This window comes from Ammospiza nelsoni, chromosome 4 (genome assembly GCF_027579445.1).
Source record: "Ammospiza nelsoni isolate bAmmNel1 chromosome 4, bAmmNel1.pri, whole genome shotgun sequence".
In the NCBI taxonomy this organism is placed as follows: domain Eukaryota; kingdom Metazoa; phylum Chordata; class Aves; order Passeriformes; family Passerellidae; genus Ammospiza; species Ammospiza nelsoni.
The window spans coordinates 48599271-48619148 of NC_080636.1; the positions used below are offsets into that span (position 1 = coordinate 48599271).

Here is a 19878-nt window from a genome sequence, read left to right on the forward strand (position 1 = left end):
CTCTCGCCCCGAAGCTGCGCGCCCCAGGCCAGGCTCCGTCCCGGCTCCTTCTGTTCTTTGTGAGGCTATCGGAGGTCCGGGGAGAGACAGGCACGGGACAGGGCAGAGAAGGTGGCTGCTAGGGGAGCCTCAAAGCGAGGGGTGGGGTGAGCCTGCGGTGAGACCGCGGGCAGAGCAGAACTCGAAGGGACGCCGGCGAGGGTGAGGGATGGTACAGGCGTGGTAGCCCCGAGGCTGGCGGGGGAGCGGGACGGAGTCCCGGGGCCGGGCTCGGGCGACGCACTCCCTGTAAACCCCGCCGGGGCTGCCCGAGGGGCCGTGCCCGTGGCCGGGCCGGCGCTCCGCTCCGCTCCCCGGCGCGCTGGGCAGGCTGCGGCAGGTAGGGAGCCGGCTGCGCCTCCCCGCGCCCGGCTCGCCCTGCCCCCGCGGGCCGAGCAGCCGGGGGGGGGGGGGGGGGGGGGGGGGGGCGGCAGGGGTGTGCGGCGAGGGGGATTAGCGGGACGCTGCGGCCCCGCCTTCCCTCCTCGCATCCTGGGCGCGATGAGAGGGGGAGATGGACCCAAGCCGGCGGGACTGGCACCATGACATTCGCCGCCTTCGTGGTGGCGCTGGTGATAGGGGCGATCCCCGGAGCCCGCGGGCCGGGGCAGGTCTCCGGCAGCCTCCCGGCCGCCCGCGCCCCGCAGCCCCCCGCCGGCTGCCCCGCCGGGGGCTTCCCCGCGGCCCAGCGCCCCTGGGCACCGGCGGCGCCCCCTCTGCCGCGCCGGGGGGCGGCGGGCCGGGCGCCGCGGGGCCGCCGCAGCTCCTGCGCCCTACCCGGCGGCGGCGAGGGGCGACCCGGCTGCGCCGCCGGAGCCGGCCGGGGCGCGGCGGAGCGCGGCCGCGCTGACTGCGAGCGAGGTAAGCGGGGAGGGGGCGAGCCCCAGGCAGGGGTGGTGGCGGAGCGGGAGAGTGCGAGGGGCTGAGGGACGCGGGGGGAGACGGACACTGAGAGAGCCTTGGCCGGGCGGCGGCGTTCTCCCATCCCGGACCGGTTCCCTGCCGCTGGAGGAAACGGGGAACGTGGGGACGGACACCGTCTGCCAGTGACAGCCAAAGCTGTTCGCAGAGGAGAGTTAAACTCGTGCATCAGAGGATGCAGCGGAAAGACGAAGGTCCCGCCTGGGTTTGTTTCTCCGCTATTCTAATACTGGGTAGGTGAACAGCGTTTCAAAGCTGCGCCATAAGCGTTCAGTAGGCTCAGTTTGCCAGGGCTGGCTGGCATTCCTTTTTTGTTACTGGGTTCACTTACTGGGAAAACACTTTGCCTACAGAAGTGAAGTGGCAGAAAGAGAAATAGAAGGATGCCTGGCTCCAAAGATGAGATGTTTACACAGTATGACTTTCTTTGCCCCCTCCCCCCAATCTTAGCATAATGGAGTTCACAAGTTAGTGCTGGTGCTCAACAACATCGTGATCTGAGACAAGAGACTTGTGCTCTCCTCACACACTCCCAGATGAACTCCCACTGACTTCAGTGGAAGTTTTCAATGTGTAAGGACTGAACAGCAATTTCTGCATCCAGCACTTAATCAGCTTTACATTTCATCAGTGTTGGCATTAAATAAATTGATGTACAGTTGGTTTTGAGTGACTTCACATTTTCTCCCACATTACTCTGGTATTATCTTCTACCTAAATAAGAATTGTGTCCTATCTATAGCTATACTAAACATGACCAAGCATAATTGTTGAAATGAAAATTAAAATTCCCTGCTTCATTGTCCTTCCTTTTACATCTTTTGTAATAGCACAAAGTCAGCAAGGAGGTTGATCGTTAATATTACTTTTTTGTTAATTGAGAAAGCTGACTTTGTGTTGTGAGGGTTTTTTAACATTAATTTACTTTCAGATGACTGAAAAGGATTCTTATCCTTCTCTTCCAACACTACCCATAGAAGGGGTGTGAAAAAAGGTAGTTTGAACAATTATATGTATTGGTACAAAAATACCCCATGAAGAGGATATGGAGACACCAAGGTCCCTATTGATCATTTGCACATCAAAAAATGCAGCTTCCTAAGTTGTGTTCCAAGTCAAATCTACTTCTTCAAGAAGACAGAATGATGTTATGCAGTACAGATGTTTCTCTGGGAAGAATACCAGGCAGCTGTTGGCATGGAGAAAACAGATACCTTTTTTTCACAGATGAAAAAAAACCCAGAAGGCTTCATGCCCTTTAACTGATCTCGCTTTCAGAAAGGGTACCACAGTTGCTTCTCTAATTTAGCCCAGCATATTAATAGTTTTCTTAGAATTCTTCAGTCTGGTTCCCAAAATACTTTATGAGGACTTAATATAATATAATAGTGAAGAACACAGTAGTTGATTGCTAAGAACCCAATCTTGCACTTAGTAAGTTTCAGAATCCCCTCCAAGTTCAGCATGAAGGGGATTTAAGCAAAAAAAAACCCACTAAAATACTACCTGATTTGGGTTTAGCTGTGTTTCTCCAGTCTTTTCAGAATGGTGCTTTGTTCCCCCAGAAAAAGGAAATCCAGGTTGGCCCCTGCTAAGAGGGAAGACACAGCTACTGAACAATAGCCAATACTTTGTAATGGACAGATCATCTGTTCCTGTTGGACATGCCACTGGTGGTAAACTCCAGTGGCATCACCAGGGCCAATGTCTGCCCAAAAGCCTCTGTGGGGCAAGATGAAAGAATTAGAGTGTTTGTTAGATGGCTAAAGGTGGAACATGGACACAAATCAAGCCATTTGTCCAGAAATAAAAGACTACTGTAACATTCCCCCTGAAGTATGTTCCTTTCTTATAAGAGGCAAAAAGATGCCAGTGAGGCAATGTCATGATGTGGTTACAGCAAGAGAGAGAGAGACAGACTGCTCAGAGAGAAACTCACTAGACCTCTTGCTTTAGTACCTGGGCTAAGGAAGCCCATACTCAGTGTTAGGCACCTGCCATAACTAAATACAATACCATATTCAAAGGCTTACCTGTAAATCTCTGGGTTTGTCTAGCTTAAATATTATAACTTATCTGCAAAGTTAATTGGCTAAACTTTGTCCTTATGCATATGTTAAATTGTTTTATATTTAAACAGTGACAATGAAATATTTTTAAAGCACCTTTGCAATTATACTGTACAGTACTAGACTAAAATCAGTTTTACTGTTTAAACTAATAGGTTTTGGTCTTTCATTTCCTTCCTTCTAAAAATATCTGGGTAACATTACTTATTCATGCCTTGAAAGCAAGTAAACGAAATACAAATACATATAACTTATCATGATTAACCAAGGATACCAGAGAGGACAATAAATGAATATGAGCATACTCTCTACACAGAGCCCGTATACGTCCACCACAATTTACTATTTTAGTTGCTACTAATAACAACTTACCTGTGGTGTACTCAGGTTCCAAGAACGAGGCCTAGCTCAGTACCTGGGAGCAGGTGCTGCCACACAGTGTTCGTGTGGCAGATGGTTACAGTTTTGTGCATATGTTGTTCATGCTATGTTGTTCCACATCTAATTTAAAGCACTTTGAATCAAGTAGGTTAATTATTTGCTTTTCTATTACGAAGAGGGACCAATACAAAACAGGCTAAGTGCCTTTGTCAGAGGTCAGTGGCAGAACTGGAAATAAAGTACACATCTCCAGGAAGGCCTCACTTTAGACCCTTTCCATTAAAATTGCTTTTACCAAAAGGTGATTCCACTAATGTCGATCACATAAAGGTTCACTAAACTTTTGTGAGAGAAGACTCAAGCCTCAGACTCATAATCTAAACACTAGATTATTCTCCCTACCTGTTATACTATAGTCCAAGCAGTTGATGGAATGACCTTTGGGACTTTGGTTTTTTCCAATAGCTTATGATTAGAAGTGGAACATGAATGCCCATATTTTCGTTCTAAGACGCAGCTCCTCTGGAACCATTCTTACCTGAGCTGCACAGAGTGAGACCCCTCATTTTCTCCAGCTCTGCCCACATAAGACAACTGCAGTCCTTCAGAGCCTGTTACATTGCTCAGTTCCAGTTTAGATTCTCAGAGCTTTAAACCACTGATTGCTGACATGATGGATCTCAGTGCTGCAGAGGAACCAACGCAGCACATTACACACTCAGTGTATACAATATTTATGAAAGTTCTAATATAAGAATCCTTGAGTATGCAATACTGCTACTGATCCTCAAGACAGTTCTTAAAAAGTAGTTCTGCTGGAGGCACCCTTTGTCAAGGTTAAAATGCCTGGAGAAAATAACTGTAATTTTAGTCTAGGAGCAGTGCTCAGGAAAGTGATAGACAATAGCATTCATTGATCACAGTGAGCACCATGCATAATTTTGCTGAAGGTAACAGGATTAATTTATTTGAGTTTAGTCAGGCCTGATCCTGGAAGGGAAGTTTCCATTGATTTGAACCAATGTTAGGTTTTACCTGTGCTACATGCAGTTTTTTACAAGTACCTCATACAAACCAGTGAATTAGTTTTATTCTGAAACTGGGATAGACCCTTTTATATGTATTATGGATCCTCCCCATGTACTTTAAATACTGCAAGTAACAGTGTGATCCCATGGGATACAGAGCATGTATCAGTGGGAAACCCTCACACTTGATGTCAATTTGGACTGACCTAATTGAGTCCAAGACAACTGAGATGAATTGTCAGTGCAGGGCCTTTCTGAAGCACTGTTCCACATTGGAACACCTTGAATATTAGTGCAGAAATAAAAATATTTGTTGTTTTTACAGATTTCCAAAATTGAAATTACTACTTTTGCTTTGGTTTAAATCTGCCATTTCAGAGCATGCTGCACCAGGGTGAAAGGCACAGGCAATTTTTACTTCTGATTCCTATTTTCGCAGCCTACATTTACAGCCAAATTGCAAACCTTTGGACAATGTATACCAAGAAACTATGGCACACCTTTAGCCAACATCATAAACACTACTGCTGCAGCACTAACACATACAGCAGAAGTGGAAGTGATTCCCATCCTATTTGCAATTCAGCCACACAGTAACAATGCTCATTCCCAGTGAAACATAAAAAATAAATCAGAGTTTGAAGTTACCCAGCAACTCTGCACATGAGAATGTATAGGAAAAGAGGCCAAGCGCAACAGTGCAGTTCCTTTGAAGCTCTTCTGTTTTTCTGAGTTAATTAAAAGTTGGCTGGGTGGTTTTCCTCTCCCTGTTTTCCTGAGTGTCTCATCTTCAGCCTATATGGCAGGTGTTCTGCAGCAAGTCTCAGCAGCACCCACTGGATACCCTTACTTCCTTTCAATTGCAAGTATAACTTAATCTCCTTTCAAGTGATAGCAGATAGGAAAGACTCTGACTTGGGCAGATACCAGGACAACTAAAATTACTAGACTGTATGTAAACAACAGGAATTGACCGTCAGTAACCTCAGCTAAAACAAAATTGCAGTAAATCCATACATACTTTCTGAGTATTTATACTCATTTTTATAAATGAAGGCATTTCTGTCAAGACAGCAGATTGTATTTTTTGATAAAGGGCTGAATGAAGTCTGTCCTAAGAGCACAGTATATGTCTAGAGCTGTCTCATAGGCCTGCTTTATGTCCTGTGCCCCTGTTTCTAACTACTGTGGGGTCACGTCACCTCTCCTCATCCTCCCTCTTCCTAACCAGAGCTGAGGAGGGCAGAGCCATGGGCAGGATCCTGGTGCTGCTGTTCCCTGTTGTTCAGCTTTGTGTTGAGGCAGGGTAGGTTTGATAAGCACTTTAAGCAGAGGTCTGACACTATATTGAACTGGTGGAGAGCAGAAAGAGTAGATACTATTGCATTAGTTCTACTCCCAACGGTTTAGAGTTTTGTTCAGCAAGTAAAAGAGCTGAAAAATTATGCTCAAAAATCTGAGATGCTACTGTACCTCTGACTCCAGAAACCTAGAGCCTCCAGTGCATACACTTAAGGCAGACATGCTTTGTAAGAGGGAATGCAGACACTCCTCTGCAGAGTTGTTGTGCTCCAGGGGCAGCACAAAGGAAGCCCCTGAGACACGTGTTTGGATGCTTGAGGTGTTACATTGGAACAGCAGTAGACTTAACCAGTGAAAATAAGAATTAACCTGTATCCTTTCAATCATGCTAAATATTAGCTTTCTTGCTTCCTATGAAGTGAAAAAGTGTTTCCTGGCAATTTTACACTGCAAACACTATCTTGCAGTTAAAATATTAGCACATAAAGAGATAGCTGGTAGTACAGCATAAACACACACCATGGCAGATCATGCTGTTATCCTGCAATTCCCTAGGATCAACTGACACAGGAAACACAGAGCTGTGTTTCATCATGAAGAAAGAGTTTTACATACTGGAAAGAAAAACAAAGCTACTGTAATGAAAGTCTTGATGTTGAGGTTCTGTTTTATGAGGTATCACTACTGTAACTAATGTCTCTCTTGATCTGGTAATATAACTACCAGGTGTCTGAACACCACAACATTTTGAGTAAACAACAGAGAAATAATTTTCTCATTAGTACCTTTGATATGCTTGCTATATAATTATGACTTGGTCATATGACAGAGGTTGATACATACTTCAAAGTACATGTACATTATATTTGGTTGCCTCTATTAAATGGCAGGTTTAATATTACCTACATGTAAAAATAGGCTTTCTTTTTATTTCTTTCTATATTAGTTTATCAGGTGAAAAATCAAGAATATTTAAAATTGGTTACAAAATTACCTTTAGCAATCCTCTTGTGTGTTTTGCTGTGTTTACGTGTTTACTAAGTTCTTCCATCACTGTCATTGGGAAATCTGTAAATACAGAAAGAGGAGTGAGCCAAATTCTGCCATGGAGACTTTAGAAGAAAATTTTATTCTTCAAGTACTCCCTCATTCAAATATTTGAATAGAAACATTGTGTAATGTGTACTCAGGAAGCACTGTATTGATTTCAGTAGGTGTCATGCAACACTGTAAGCAATCATGCACTAAAATATACTTATTTTTGGAGATGACATCTTCAAACTCGCTTTCTGGTATGTCAGGAATCACTTTGCTATGAGTGCAGTTGATGTTTCAAGTGAAAATAATAGTCTATAAAAAAGTCTGGTGAAGAGCAGAAATAAACAGAATTCCAAACTCTGTCTGTCTGTGACATACAGAAAAAACACAAAGATAAAAAAACTAAAGACAGATAAATGATGTGCAAATGTCTACAGTATAGTTATATTTGACTCAAATACTCCTCTTTCAAAATGATAGCTCACTCTGTAACATGAGTCAGATAAATGTTGTTTGTAGTTTACTGCACAGTAAGTTACTGCTGAGAAAGTAAATAGGAGGCAAAAAGGAACACGCCAAGCCAAACATGAGGTTAATTAATTCCTTGAGTTATTTGGCAATTGTTTGGCTTTGTGGTTTTATAAAATACACTGAACTAAACCCAGGACAGAGGCTGAGAAGAAAAAGTGGATCTACCTATTATTATTATTTACACAAAGATGAACACAGACACAATGAAATGAGAGGCACAAACACTGACTGTCTCCATCCCATTGCTAAACACCTGCAGACTGGATGATGGTGTAGCTTCTAAGTAGATCACAGAACAGAAGCAGATGGATTAACTGGAATTTCAGACAATATGAATTGTCTGAATATAGCTGGGCTGTTTTTGATAATTTAACAGAAATGTTTCTTGTTGAATTACTGCTCTGTCATGATTTTTTCTGTTTCTCTGTAGCTATCCCTATAACCAGGTGTTTCCACCTTTGCCAGGGCCACTTGGCTACCTTCAACAGTAGATATATCAGACATCTCAAGTAAAACTACTGTAATACAAAAATGCAAAATCTGCTAATTTTCTTGGATTTCTGTGCTCTGTAGCTCTCAAGAAACACTTTTTTCCCTCCCACTGCTTTCAGACAATTCCTTATGGCTTTTAGCTTGCTTTGTCTGAGAGTTTGGTAAAGACCTCTCATGAATTAATAGAACTACATGCAGTGTTTTTCTGTCTGAGAAAAGTATGAACAAATGCATTCTTTGGCTAAAATGAACTGCTGTCATCTATGACATGCAGAATGTAACTTGGGGCAGAGCAAAAGCTATGCAGTCCATGTGGTTATTTTCTGATTCTCTTAAGGTCAGTGGAATTTTGTGAAAGATAAAAGTACAGCATATTTTATACAAATAGATATATACGTACGCACGCACTGTGTGTGTATATATATATACACACACACATATATATGTTTTGCTCAATTTGGGTAGAGGAAATCACATTTCAGTAATTATATGTCTATAAGTACTTTGTTAGATCTTTAAGTTATACCATCAGAAGGATCAGAAAGACGATGCAGTTTCAGTATGGGGAGAATAAGGCTTTCCTCATGTACAAAAAGGGTTCTCTTAATTTGTGTATCACTACATGAGAATGTTAGGTGTGCCAGAATGTTTCTTGGAAACAGCTCAGTATCCATGAAACAAGAACTCAGGGAAAATGAAGTTCAGAGTCTTGTGTGGGATGCATTAACCAAGCAATAGAGTATCTTGGAGGTGTAATTGTTTTATTTTTAATTTTTGGTAACTAGGGTCAGTGAGACTCCGGGGAGGCAAGAATGAGTTTGAAGGTACAGTGGAGGTTTATTTGAATGGAATCTGGGGAACAATCTGTGGGAGCCATTGGGACAATAATGACGCTACAGTTGTATGTCGACAGCTTGCACTTGGGTAAGTTTCAGTTCAAGTAAAAATCAGTCAACTCATTTTCATGATGTTTCAGTATAAAGGACAATCTGCTTTTTAAATCCTGGGGGCTTTTTGTGTTTGATGATTGCTTTTTTCCGTTTGAATGTATTTGAATGCTGAAGTTGTTCTTCCCAGAATACTTTGCTGGCTTCAGCCGCATAACACGTCAAAGAGGAAATCAATATTTCCTCAGAAAGCTGAAGATAGGATCTGGACAGGAGCAGATTGTGGCAAATGCTTTGCTTTCAAAGTGAAATGTGTGAACAGGGCAGCAAGCTTCAACAAACTGCTCTATTGGACATCTGGGAGATGTCCACATGGACAGAATTACGTGGTCTGATCCTGATCTCACACATCTAAGTGTAAATTAACAGCTCCAGTTAGGTTATTGAATCTATAACAATGTAAATGGAGCCAGGATTAGACTCTACATGGGCTCCTAATCACAGGAAAATTCCTAATTCTCAGGGGCAATGGGTTATCCTAGTAATCACCCATTGTAGTATGCCAAATGACACCTGGAACTCATTCTACGTTTTTGGCAAATGGCAACACTTTAGAGCTACAGCCATACTGGACAGGCTGAAAATCCCTGCACTGTCCTTGCTGACCATTACTTCCCACTGCTGCCAGAATGCAGTTAATCAACAGCACCCTTTAGCATAATGTGTCTGCCTTTATTGACTTTCTAACATTTCTTTCACTCACATACCAAAGCACTGGTTTTGCTTGCTACAAGCAGTAAGGGGCTTTTAAAGCAGACTTGCACTGTGACATTCCTAATGATTAATCCACTTTTTAAGACTGCTAGCCAGAACTAAATCTAAGCTGGTTTATAATGTTCAATACTAATCTGGACATACCATGCCAACTTATAAAAATATAAGGATTAGATGAGATAAAAGTTCAGCCATCTGGAGGCTGTGATTTTGCTTATGACTTCAGCTGTCTACGTGCAGTGGCTCCTTCCCTCATTTTCATGTGAGTCCTATCTGCTCTCTATACCCTGAACATTTCAGCTGAACGAGGCTGCTGTTAGCAAAAGTAGTTCAGCAATACGGGTGAGTGGTTTTGTCTTTTCAACAGAAATTGCTAAAAGCTGAACCCAGGCCAAAAAAGCCCCAAGCAAACAGTAGCTAAAACTTGGAGCTGTCTTGAATGTTTCACAGAAATTTGGATCTCTGTACCACCAGGTGAACTCTCGAGGCATTACTGATGCCTTTCAGGCACTCCATCTATCTGTTCCTTTGATACCACCATATTTGGGCTTTGTTTTAACTTCATTTTGCTTTGCAAGGAAGAGAAGATGGCTCTATAAGTGTTGCTGTAGATTCAGCATGAGAAGGAAAGAGAGCTGTTTATAAAATGTTCTGGGTGGATGGGAATGGCTGAATTGAGAAAAATGGATGGGGGCCTGATCTGATGGACTGTGAGGTGGTGGGACTGCCCCATCATCACAGCCACAATACAAGGCATTTATGGGCAGAGCATGGTATGTCTGCATGGAGTAAAGGACAGAATAAGGGACAAAGACCTGGTGGCATTACCCCTCCTGGAACTGTAACTATAGTGGGCTGGTACTATAGATTCACCTATGGACTGTGGAGTCTGTGTAGTTTTTGTAGTTAAGAACTGGGAGAGCAGGAATGTAGCTGGCTCTGCAACAACACAGTCATTGTACTAAAATATCCCACAACAAAATGGTGAGAACTGGGTCACATCTGTTATTTTTCTTTGTGCAGAAGACAATGGTGAACTGTATGAAAATGTGATGAATTTACACTACTGAAGAAACCCCTTTCTTTTCTACTCCAAGATTTATATATGAGAAAATGTTCCCACTTCCGCCCTCCCACTCTGATATCCTATCCTGATTATTTTTACAGGGAAAAAGGTACAGCAAAACACATACCCTTTTCTGGATTAGGCCTTATTCCTGTTTTCTGGAGTGAAGTGCGTTGTCGTGGTGATGAAGAAAATATACTGTTATGTGAAAAAGACACCTGGCAAGATGGGACATGTCCTCAAAAAATGGCAGCTGCTGTCACATGTAGCTCCTCCCTGGGTAAAAAAAATACATATGTTTTCCTCAAGTCCTTGTTTTGTTTAAGTAGAAGTTGTAATAATTACAATAATTAAATGATTTAAAAAGTGTTAAGATTTCTTGGAACAGATTATACAGATTGAATAACTGCATTATTAACTGCTCCAAATACCTCAAGCAGCACCTAGCTTAACAACTTTTTACCCTTCCTAATCAACAACAAATTGTTTCTTTCAGATGTAGGTTGTGAGAAAGAGTAAGAATCTCTGCCTGAAAATGAAGAGAGTTTCTCCACTTTTTTTAATGTCAAACTTATATTATTAGGAAAACAAGTATCATTAATGTTTTTAAGGTATTTGATATTATTTTAATCAAGATGCTAACTAAATGGGCAGACATACTATCAGATGTAAGATAGTGGTGCTTCAAATGGGGCTAGGCTGACAGTGCTGGGGAGTTGGCAAGGCCAATCTCTTCAGCTGAAACCAAAACATGTGGCTTCTGCCTTTCTTCTCCTACTTAGTTTTTCAGTGGCTTTTAAAAGAAAATTTTGGTCTTAGAAAATTCTTGAGTAGAGGGAAGGGAGAATCTTTTCAAGATAAGAGACAAATTAAAGAATGAAAACAAGAGAGTTTTACCTAAAGAAACTGAAAATTATAAATGCTTTCACATTTTTCAGGTTCTATTGCAAATAGCCTTTAAAATATTTATAAACCTCCCCCCCTCCATCAGTGACACACTAATACGAAATTGGAGAAATGACCTCAGTACTGTTGTTTTGGGTTTTTTTTTTTTAATAACCAAGAATTAAATAGTAGCATTAATTGGCTGGAAAGTTACACAAATATTACTCAAATTTAAATAATTTGGATGTTAGATATGGTGGAACTTTAAAATAACCTGGTTCACATCACAGCAATTATGGGGTTTTATATGGCTTTAAACTATTTCCATTATTATAGATTTATTTAGCAGTGATGCTTTCAAGACAGTTTCTTCGTACACCAGAAGAGAGCTACTGATTTTAAAAGACTGGAAGCAAGCAGGGAACAAAAGTTGCACAATTGAACTGAAACTCCACAGTCAAAGAGATTTCACAGCTCTGACCACATTTTCTAATGGAATGAGAAAACCCAAGGATTAATTTCTCTGTCCATCACATAATTTTTACCTCTTACTTCAGATTTTACCCAATTTTGCTCTTACTTGTAGAAAAGTAGCTCTCCTGACTGATTCAGTATTTGGCCTTACAGCACTAAGTGTATGTGAATGCTGTGACACTTGGGTAATTCAAGATCAATGCTTACTTGTATGTGTAAGCTTTTTCAGCTAGTGAGAGTGGAGCATAAAGGAACTCACTTTACTCTCAGGTCTTCCATCTAGTAGAAAAAAGAAAATGTGGTTCTTGAGTGATGTCAGAGGAACCATTAAGCCATATTTCCTCCCTCTACTATCAGAATGATATTTTAGGACATGAGTGACCTGTTCTATACCCTGTGTTTGCTGCCAGGCCCTGTCTTCACTCCGATCCGGCTGGCTGGTGGGAGCAATGCCCACGAAGGAAGAGTGGAAGTTTACCATGGTGGCCAGTGGGGCACAGTCTGTGATGACCAGTGGGATGATGCAGATGCTGAAGTTGTCTGTCGGCAGCTTGGCCTTGGGTTTGTTTTTCTACACGTTTGTTATTCCAGCAGCAAAGCAGAAGAGTTATCAGACCCTCAGCTGAAGCTAGGAGAAGCACAATTGTAAAAAAAATGCTCCTTTAAAATCATACCTATACTTTGGAGCAGTAACTGAGTTTATTTATAGAAGATTCAGGTGCTGTGTAATTTCAATTCCCTAGAACCAGTTTTCAGTATCATATGAGAGGGCCAATTTTGTCTGTTTGGCCAGACAGATAAAGAATGTCTCAGAATAAATGTTAACTCTCTACTGAAAACTCACTACAATTCCTGTGAAGTTTCTATCCAAACCTGTAGGTGAAGAAAAGAAATTTTTGACTGTTTGAATGCTTACAATTCATTTTACTGCAGAGTCTGACAGCCTCCTGGCTTTGGCACAAGAACTCTGCTTTGTCAGGAAGGATATGTTTTTTGGCATGCTGGTGAGAATCTCTCTAGATTTGTTTAAACCATGCATCTCTGAAGATTTTCAGTTTGCATATACTGAGCTAGAGATCTGTTTGAGGTTTTGACAGTTAAGCTTGTCAATGATTCTGTCTGAACTAAGCATGGTCCGAAATACGGCTACAGCAGCAGAAGAGGATTTTCTTGATTCACTTTCTTAACAGCCAGAGGGGATTTTGATACCCCATGGAAGGTAAGTATTGGTATTTGCATAAAAATGCTGCAGAGGTGGGAGACTAAGAGGAAGACTGCTGGACCAGAGAGGAAGGAGATGAGGACAATTGGGATGGAAGGCCAGTAGGGTTGAAGAGGGAAAGAACTGGGAGCAAGAAGCAGAGAAGATGCTGGGTTGTATCCCATGCAGGAGAAGGGGATTATGTCTGAGACAGACTGGAGGAGAACTAGACAGGTAAATGCAGAGGAGACTGGAACAGAAATTGCCTGTTCAAGCCTGCTGGGACTACAGTGAAGTGAAAGAAGTGGTATTGAAGGTCAAAGTTCTGTGGCATTAATGGGTGATTCCCAGAGTGTACTTCTTTTGTAACTGAGGCCTTGGGCTGCCCATGCCACCCAAATTAGCTCAGAAGGATGAGAACTTTGGACTAGGTAAAACATTGTAGATTCCCTGCTGAGCCAGCATAGGAACCGATATGCTTCTCTGACATCAGGTTTTTTTTCCCCAGCTTATTTTATGTTGTATTAGTATATTCCTGCACATTTTCAATTGGGAATACCCATTGGAAAGTCTTATCTTCTTGCAGGCTTTTCTTGCTTTTGAATTGGGCTGCTATTAATAGGTGTAGGGAGTTACTAAGCCCTGCTTTGCATTTCTGTATACTAATGACAAGTGTAATGCTCTTAGCCTGCCTCCTTCCTGGTGACACTAAAACTTTTTATTACTTATATTTAATCGTCACAAACTGCAGTTTTGTGATGCTTCTAATTTGATTTTTCTGAGCAAATTAATTGTATTAAGATGGTGCTAAACCTGCTTAGTCTTTTTGAAATATGTCTAGAGAGTTACAGAATTTCTCAAGTAAGCAAGATGTCACAACAAACATGCTAATTAATATGAAGTGAAATCAACTTACCAACAGTGGCAGTAGACCACTTCTGAAGTACTAAAAATAATCCAAATTTGCATACTGTTAATCCATCTGGAAACATGCCAGAAACTGTAAAAGTAAAGCTTCTTAGTAAATAGCTTCCCACATCCCTTCAACTTTTCTGTAGCGCTCCTGTAAAACTCCAGAATTTCAATCTGCCATTAATAGGTGAAGAATAATGGCAACGTCTTTTATTATTTGGTTTCCCAAATAATTTTTTGCTTGACACAAATTCCCCTGGTTATAATGATGGGATGTGTTGTCTCTGCCTAACTCCAGAGACTCTTAAGGGAATATGGTATAAATTGTAAAAGCATTCAGAGCACTCCATCATTATCTCTTTGATTTCAGCCAGCGGCTTAATGAATAAGGATTTTTTCCTTAATATTTTCTATACATTTCTGCCAACATTTTTTTCAGATACACTGAAAAACAAGGTGCTTTTTTAGTTAATTTAAGCTAATGCTTTAGATAGGTAAATCATTACAGTCCAAACTTTAGACATTTCAATCTAGAATGAATATAGGAACAGGGAAAATATTGAGTGGAAAGAAATCAAACTATGGCAGACACTTATATATAAAAGACATGATATTTGAAATAGAATTGGGAAAATCCTGATAGATGATAAAGGGTTAAACACTGCATAATTTCTGTAATTCTAAAACAATGTTTTCAATCAACATAGTTTTTTGTGCTCAAAACCTGTTCTGCTGACAGAGAATATACCCCCATACAAGGCTAGTCATTGATCTGCTTCCTGTTCTTACTTCTCTTGCTGATGGGTGATATGACATTTGCCAAGTCACTTAAGATCTCTTTGCTGTGGTTTTCACAGGACTAAATAGGGAACAATCACATTTATCTGGGTATTTGATTAATGTGCTTTGAGGACAACAGGTGAAAGTTGCTGAACTTCAGAAAGAATAGATATTAGATTTTTTTTACTATATATAGATATTAAATGAGTATTACAATTAGAATCCTCATACCCAAGCTGTTCATCTGTAATCTCTCCTAGGAAAGTTAAAAGTCAAAGGCACAGGAAAGGAAAATCTTCAGCTTGCCTCCTTCTGACTGGGTGCTCCTTGCATTTCTACAGGGGTGTTGCCAAGGCGTGGAGCCAGGCTTACTATGGAGAAGGCTCTGGCCCCGTGCTGCTGGATGAAGTACAGTGCACGGGAAATGAACTCTCGATAGAACAGTGCCCAAAAAGCTCCTGGCGAGAACACAACTGTGGCCACAAAGAAGATGCTGGCGTTTCCTGCACACCTCTCACAGGTACTCCAGTCATCAACCATCACAGGAAAAAATGGGACAAAGGCAGAGTTCACAGCTCTGGAAAAAACTTGTAAAGTTTGCAGAGGCACAAATCCAAACTGGATGCAGTACAGGCAATGTTACTGATTTTGCTTTAGAACAACCATGAGGTGTAAGAAACAGTGATCCTTGTTTTTGCTTTCCCCTGTTCTGGGCACAGATGGTGCATTGCGGCTCGCAGGCGGGAAGGGCAGTCACGAGGGCCGCCTGGAGGTCTATCACACAGGCCAGTGGGGCACGGTCTGTGACGACGGCTGGACAGAGCTCAACACGCAGGTGGTTTGCTGGCAGCTGGGATTTAAGTAAGATTACTTGATATTGGATATCTGACTGTCATTTGAGCATGATGACAAACACTTACATGAACCCTACATGGACCCTATTTTAAGAGTCTGCTTTTTAATATTAGCTGAGTGCTTCAAAGAAACAACCAAGTTAAAATCCATTAAAGCCTGCTTTCCTCAGTTTCACAGAGGTATGCAGGCCTTAGGTTAGGTAGAAAAACCTTCAACAAGCATGACTTAGCAGCCTTTATTCACTGAGTTCCTTCCAATTCTCTTTTTGGCTGAGATCAATGCATGTGCTATAGAGAAGATCTGAGTTTGATTTCTATTTTCCCTATAAAAGTTTGCTTCTTCTAAATCTTTGCTTGTTGTACAGTCATTAATGACAGACATTTTCAAGGTGTAAGTACTTCTGCACTACCTCAGAAATTCCCACAGCCTGGCCCTAGAACAGTTATGTATTGAAAAGCATTTTAGAAAAATCCAATTTGTTTCATGCATTCTCTACTTTTCCTACTCATCTCTGGCTACAAAGATACACTCTCAGTAGGTGGCTCTTATCTTGCCTTCAAACTGTGACAGCTGACATTCAGAAAAGGATTTTGTCTCAGAGTGTGACATTTAAATGTACACAGAATACTAAGAACATACTTAAAGCTTCAGAGTCATTGAGCCAGCCATATGCTTGGTTGAAGAGCAGCCTTAATCAAAGGCATTACATTCTTAAGTTTGAACTAATGTAACAGTAATTCCTTAAAAAAAAAAACATTACTGAAGAGGCAGCATATGGTGCTCTCATTGAATTTAATGCTAATTGAACCTGTGTACTGAGAATACTTAAGAAATCTATTTCCTCAGGGATATCACTTTCTTTCCTCATGCTTAAGCATCATGGTCCATCATGATCAGTGTCCTCTGATCACTGGGGACCAAAACATACCTCTGTGTTGTGCAGGTATGGAAAAAATGCAGGTATGGAAAAAGAGAACTACTCAGAAGGAAGCTCCGGGCCCATCTGGCTGGATGATGTGATCTGCTCTGGGAAGGAGACAAACCTCCTGCAGTGCTCCCGGCGGGAGTGGGGGAAGCACGACTGCAACCATCAGGAGGACGTCAGACTCATCTGCCACCCAGAAAACGACAGCCACAAGGGCTTACTTGGTAAGGAAGCTCTTTGCTAAAGTCACAGTATGAGTATTGCTGTGGATACAGATCCAACCAAAGTACAGGATGCTTAAGGATTCTCAAAATCCTAGTATTTGTCAGATAGGTGCAAGGAAAGAACAGGAAGGGAAAAAACCTAACTTTTCTCCTGAAGATCACAGGAAGCAATCAAGTTTTGTTTAGAATGTAAGCATCCAGAACATTAAAGCTCAACCCAGATTTGCAAGCTAACGCAGTCCAGTGATGCAGTTGTCTCAGTCTCCACTAGATTCTGAACCCATTCAGCACCTCATGATATATACACCTGATTTTACTTGGCACTTCTCAACCTCCAAGTAATGCCTGGTGTCAAATGCTCTAGACATACCTGAGCACTGAGGAATAAAATCAATAGTACATCCTCCTATGGCTTTGCATTCAAACAATCCAAAACAAGGGATATGAAGAAGATGGGAAGTTCAGAGACAGCAAGAAGGTAGGGTGAGAAGCATGAAATTATTTCTGTGTTACTACTGCCTATCATTTATATTGTGTCTGGGTGAATAGCTCTAGTCGCTGACCAGGACAGAATGATACCACACACCCAGATAAAAGAGTTACTTTCAATGTCAAAGGCCTACAAACTTGTATGAAAATAAAGAGAAGAAAAAGACTGATAAGAAATGATGGAAAAATACCAATTACACAGTGATAAAAATATAAACACAATAAAATAGAAACAAGTAAATTTCAAAGATTCCTAAATCCACATGCAGATAATTAAACAATAATGCTGGCTGTGAGATATTTGCAGTAGAAACTACAGGGGAACAATGGGTTGCACAGCAATTCTTGCAAAAGTCTCATTTTTACAATTTGCTACAGGAAGTGTGTAGCTTGTCAGTATGTAGCCTTTTAGAAAACTTCTGCCAATGCCATTTAGCTTACCCAAGATTATTTCTGTTGAATTTGAAATTGGTATTATATGCCTGTTTCCTTGAAATCACAGACTGAAGGATTATCCCACAAACTACAACATAGTTTTACTGCACAATGTTGCTACTTCAGCACTTCCACATGTACTTTCTGAGTCTCTCCCTCTTTACAGGCTTATTCTATGTAGCCCTCTCAGCATCCAATAAATGTCTTGTGTTGCAGTACATATATCAAATCCTATTTATTAGAAAGAATTTTCTCAAACCAAAACTAACATGAATTCAGTCCATGACTGCTGTCGTTACAGATGCAAACCATCTGTGTCACTTTGCTCAAATTCCCATAAAATATCTCTACTGAAGGAGTCTGGTTCAGTTAAATATATCCATATGGTAACATTCTCACATCCCCACTACCAGAATGCTATATTAATTTTGTGCTCATAAATAAATATATATATATATGTTTTCTAAACCACAAGAAGATAACAATAAAACGTTACTTAAACAATAAATAAATAACAATAAAACATTAGTACTATTCTGTGCCTCTATTTGGTTTATAGAAGTATAATTCTCACCTAAGTTGTATTCTTCCTGAACATATCAGTTCAATAAGAAAATAGGAGTTTATCTGACATTTCCTAGGAAATTTCTGATCGGAAAGTGGACAAAGTGTTGTTACCATTTACTTCCCAGCATTTGAAAAAGAATTTTTTCCCGTAAGGATAAATTCAGTTGGAAAAAAAGAGAAATTAGTAGATGATAGGACTTAAGGAAACACAGATATTACGGAGCACTGAAAAGGAGATAGGATATACTACAGTAATGACATTTGTTCAGTAAGATCACAACAGCATAAGTAAACAGAATGTTGGTGAGGTTAATCCATGTAACTGTCCATACAGTATGAACTCCAACACAATATACTTTAAATTACATTGCAAGCAAACATACTTGGATGTTTCTTACTTGAATACTTCTGCATCCATTTAATGACTTAGGCCGGATTTAGCTAGCGCTGACCAGATTTGTGTTTGGTATACAGAAGTTATGCATACCCTGAATTAAACAGCAAATGCAGCTATCTCAAAATAATGCTTTAAGAGTGCAATTAAGCAATTCCTCATCCTCACATATTTAGAAAAGACTGGGAACAGGTTAAAAGAATGAGGAAGAGTCTTTTCCATTATTCTAAAAAGCAACTCTCATGAGCATATTAAAGATTACCAAGTATGCTATACAAAAAGATTGAGAAGGTGATCCTCCCTTGAACATGACAAAGAGGCCACTGAGGAATTCATAACTGTTTAAGGGTATTTGCATTGCTTGCAGGCTACAGAGGCATTTTAGAGTAAGTAAGAATTAAGTATGTACTTTGCCTAATGAGTGAAAACTTAACTAGAGGCCAAGCACTGCAGAAACCATGATCAACTAAGTCTGACTAATCCACATAACTGAAATTTCATATTATGAAAGTATCTGATTAAACAATCAATTCAAATTGCTAGAAAAATAATGTAGAATAACATGCTGCAGAAAAATGTGCACAGTGATGAGGAATAGTTCAAGTTCAACACAATGCTGTACTATTTTGCTGAGACAGTGGCTAGGAGGAGCAGCAGCAACCAGTTTGAGAATGGATTTATGGAATGAGATACAGTTACATTCACCCATAAAGTGTCTCTAAGGAAAATCTGTCCAGCTTGTATGGGTATTGTATCAAAGGTATCTCAGGTGTTTTCTACCATTTGTGTAGAACTGTGGTCAATTTTTGAACTATGTCACATATTGACTTGGAATTAAGGAATCAGCTGAAGAGTAAAGTACGGCAGTATTTAGTATTTGTCTTCTAATTTGTACAAACTGCTTCATTTTGCCAGCCAGGGTGAATATGACTACTTTAATCACTGATATTAGGCTTGTTGAATGTAAATATCAGTTGTACTAAATATAATGAAAATAACTAAAAGTACCAGTTCTTGCCTCTGTTGCTGTGAGCTGACAGCAGTAATTTATTCCAGGTCCTCCCATCAGGCTGATGGATGGTGAGAATAAGAAGGAAGGACGTGTGGAGATTTTTATCAATGGCCAGTGGGGCACAATTTGTGATGATGGATGGTCTGATAAGGATGCAGCTGTAGTCTGCCGACAGCTTGGCTACAAGTAAGAAAACT

The 19878-nt window shown here is 40.8% G+C and overlaps 1 protein-coding gene across 1 annotated transcript in view; it reads left to right on the forward strand.

Annotated features, from left to right (window-relative positions):
• Positions 1-581: 581 nt before the first annotated feature.
• The window catches only part of PRSS12 (serine protease 12), a 33201-nt gene continuing 13904 nt past the window's right edge, over positions 582-19878 (forward strand). The window contains exons 1-8 of the mRNA XM_059471231.1: positions 582-900; positions 8587-8725; positions 10630-10808; positions 12298-12448; positions 15122-15300; positions 15500-15641; positions 16579-16784; positions 19726-19867. Of these exons, the coding sequence (XP_059327214.1) occupies positions 582-900; positions 8587-8725; positions 10630-10808; positions 12298-12448; positions 15122-15300; positions 15500-15641; positions 16579-16784; positions 19726-19867 (1457 nt within the window). The remainder of the gene's footprint in view (positions 901-8586; positions 8726-10629; positions 10809-12297; positions 12449-15121; positions 15301-15499; positions 15642-16578; positions 16785-19725; positions 19868-19878) is intronic.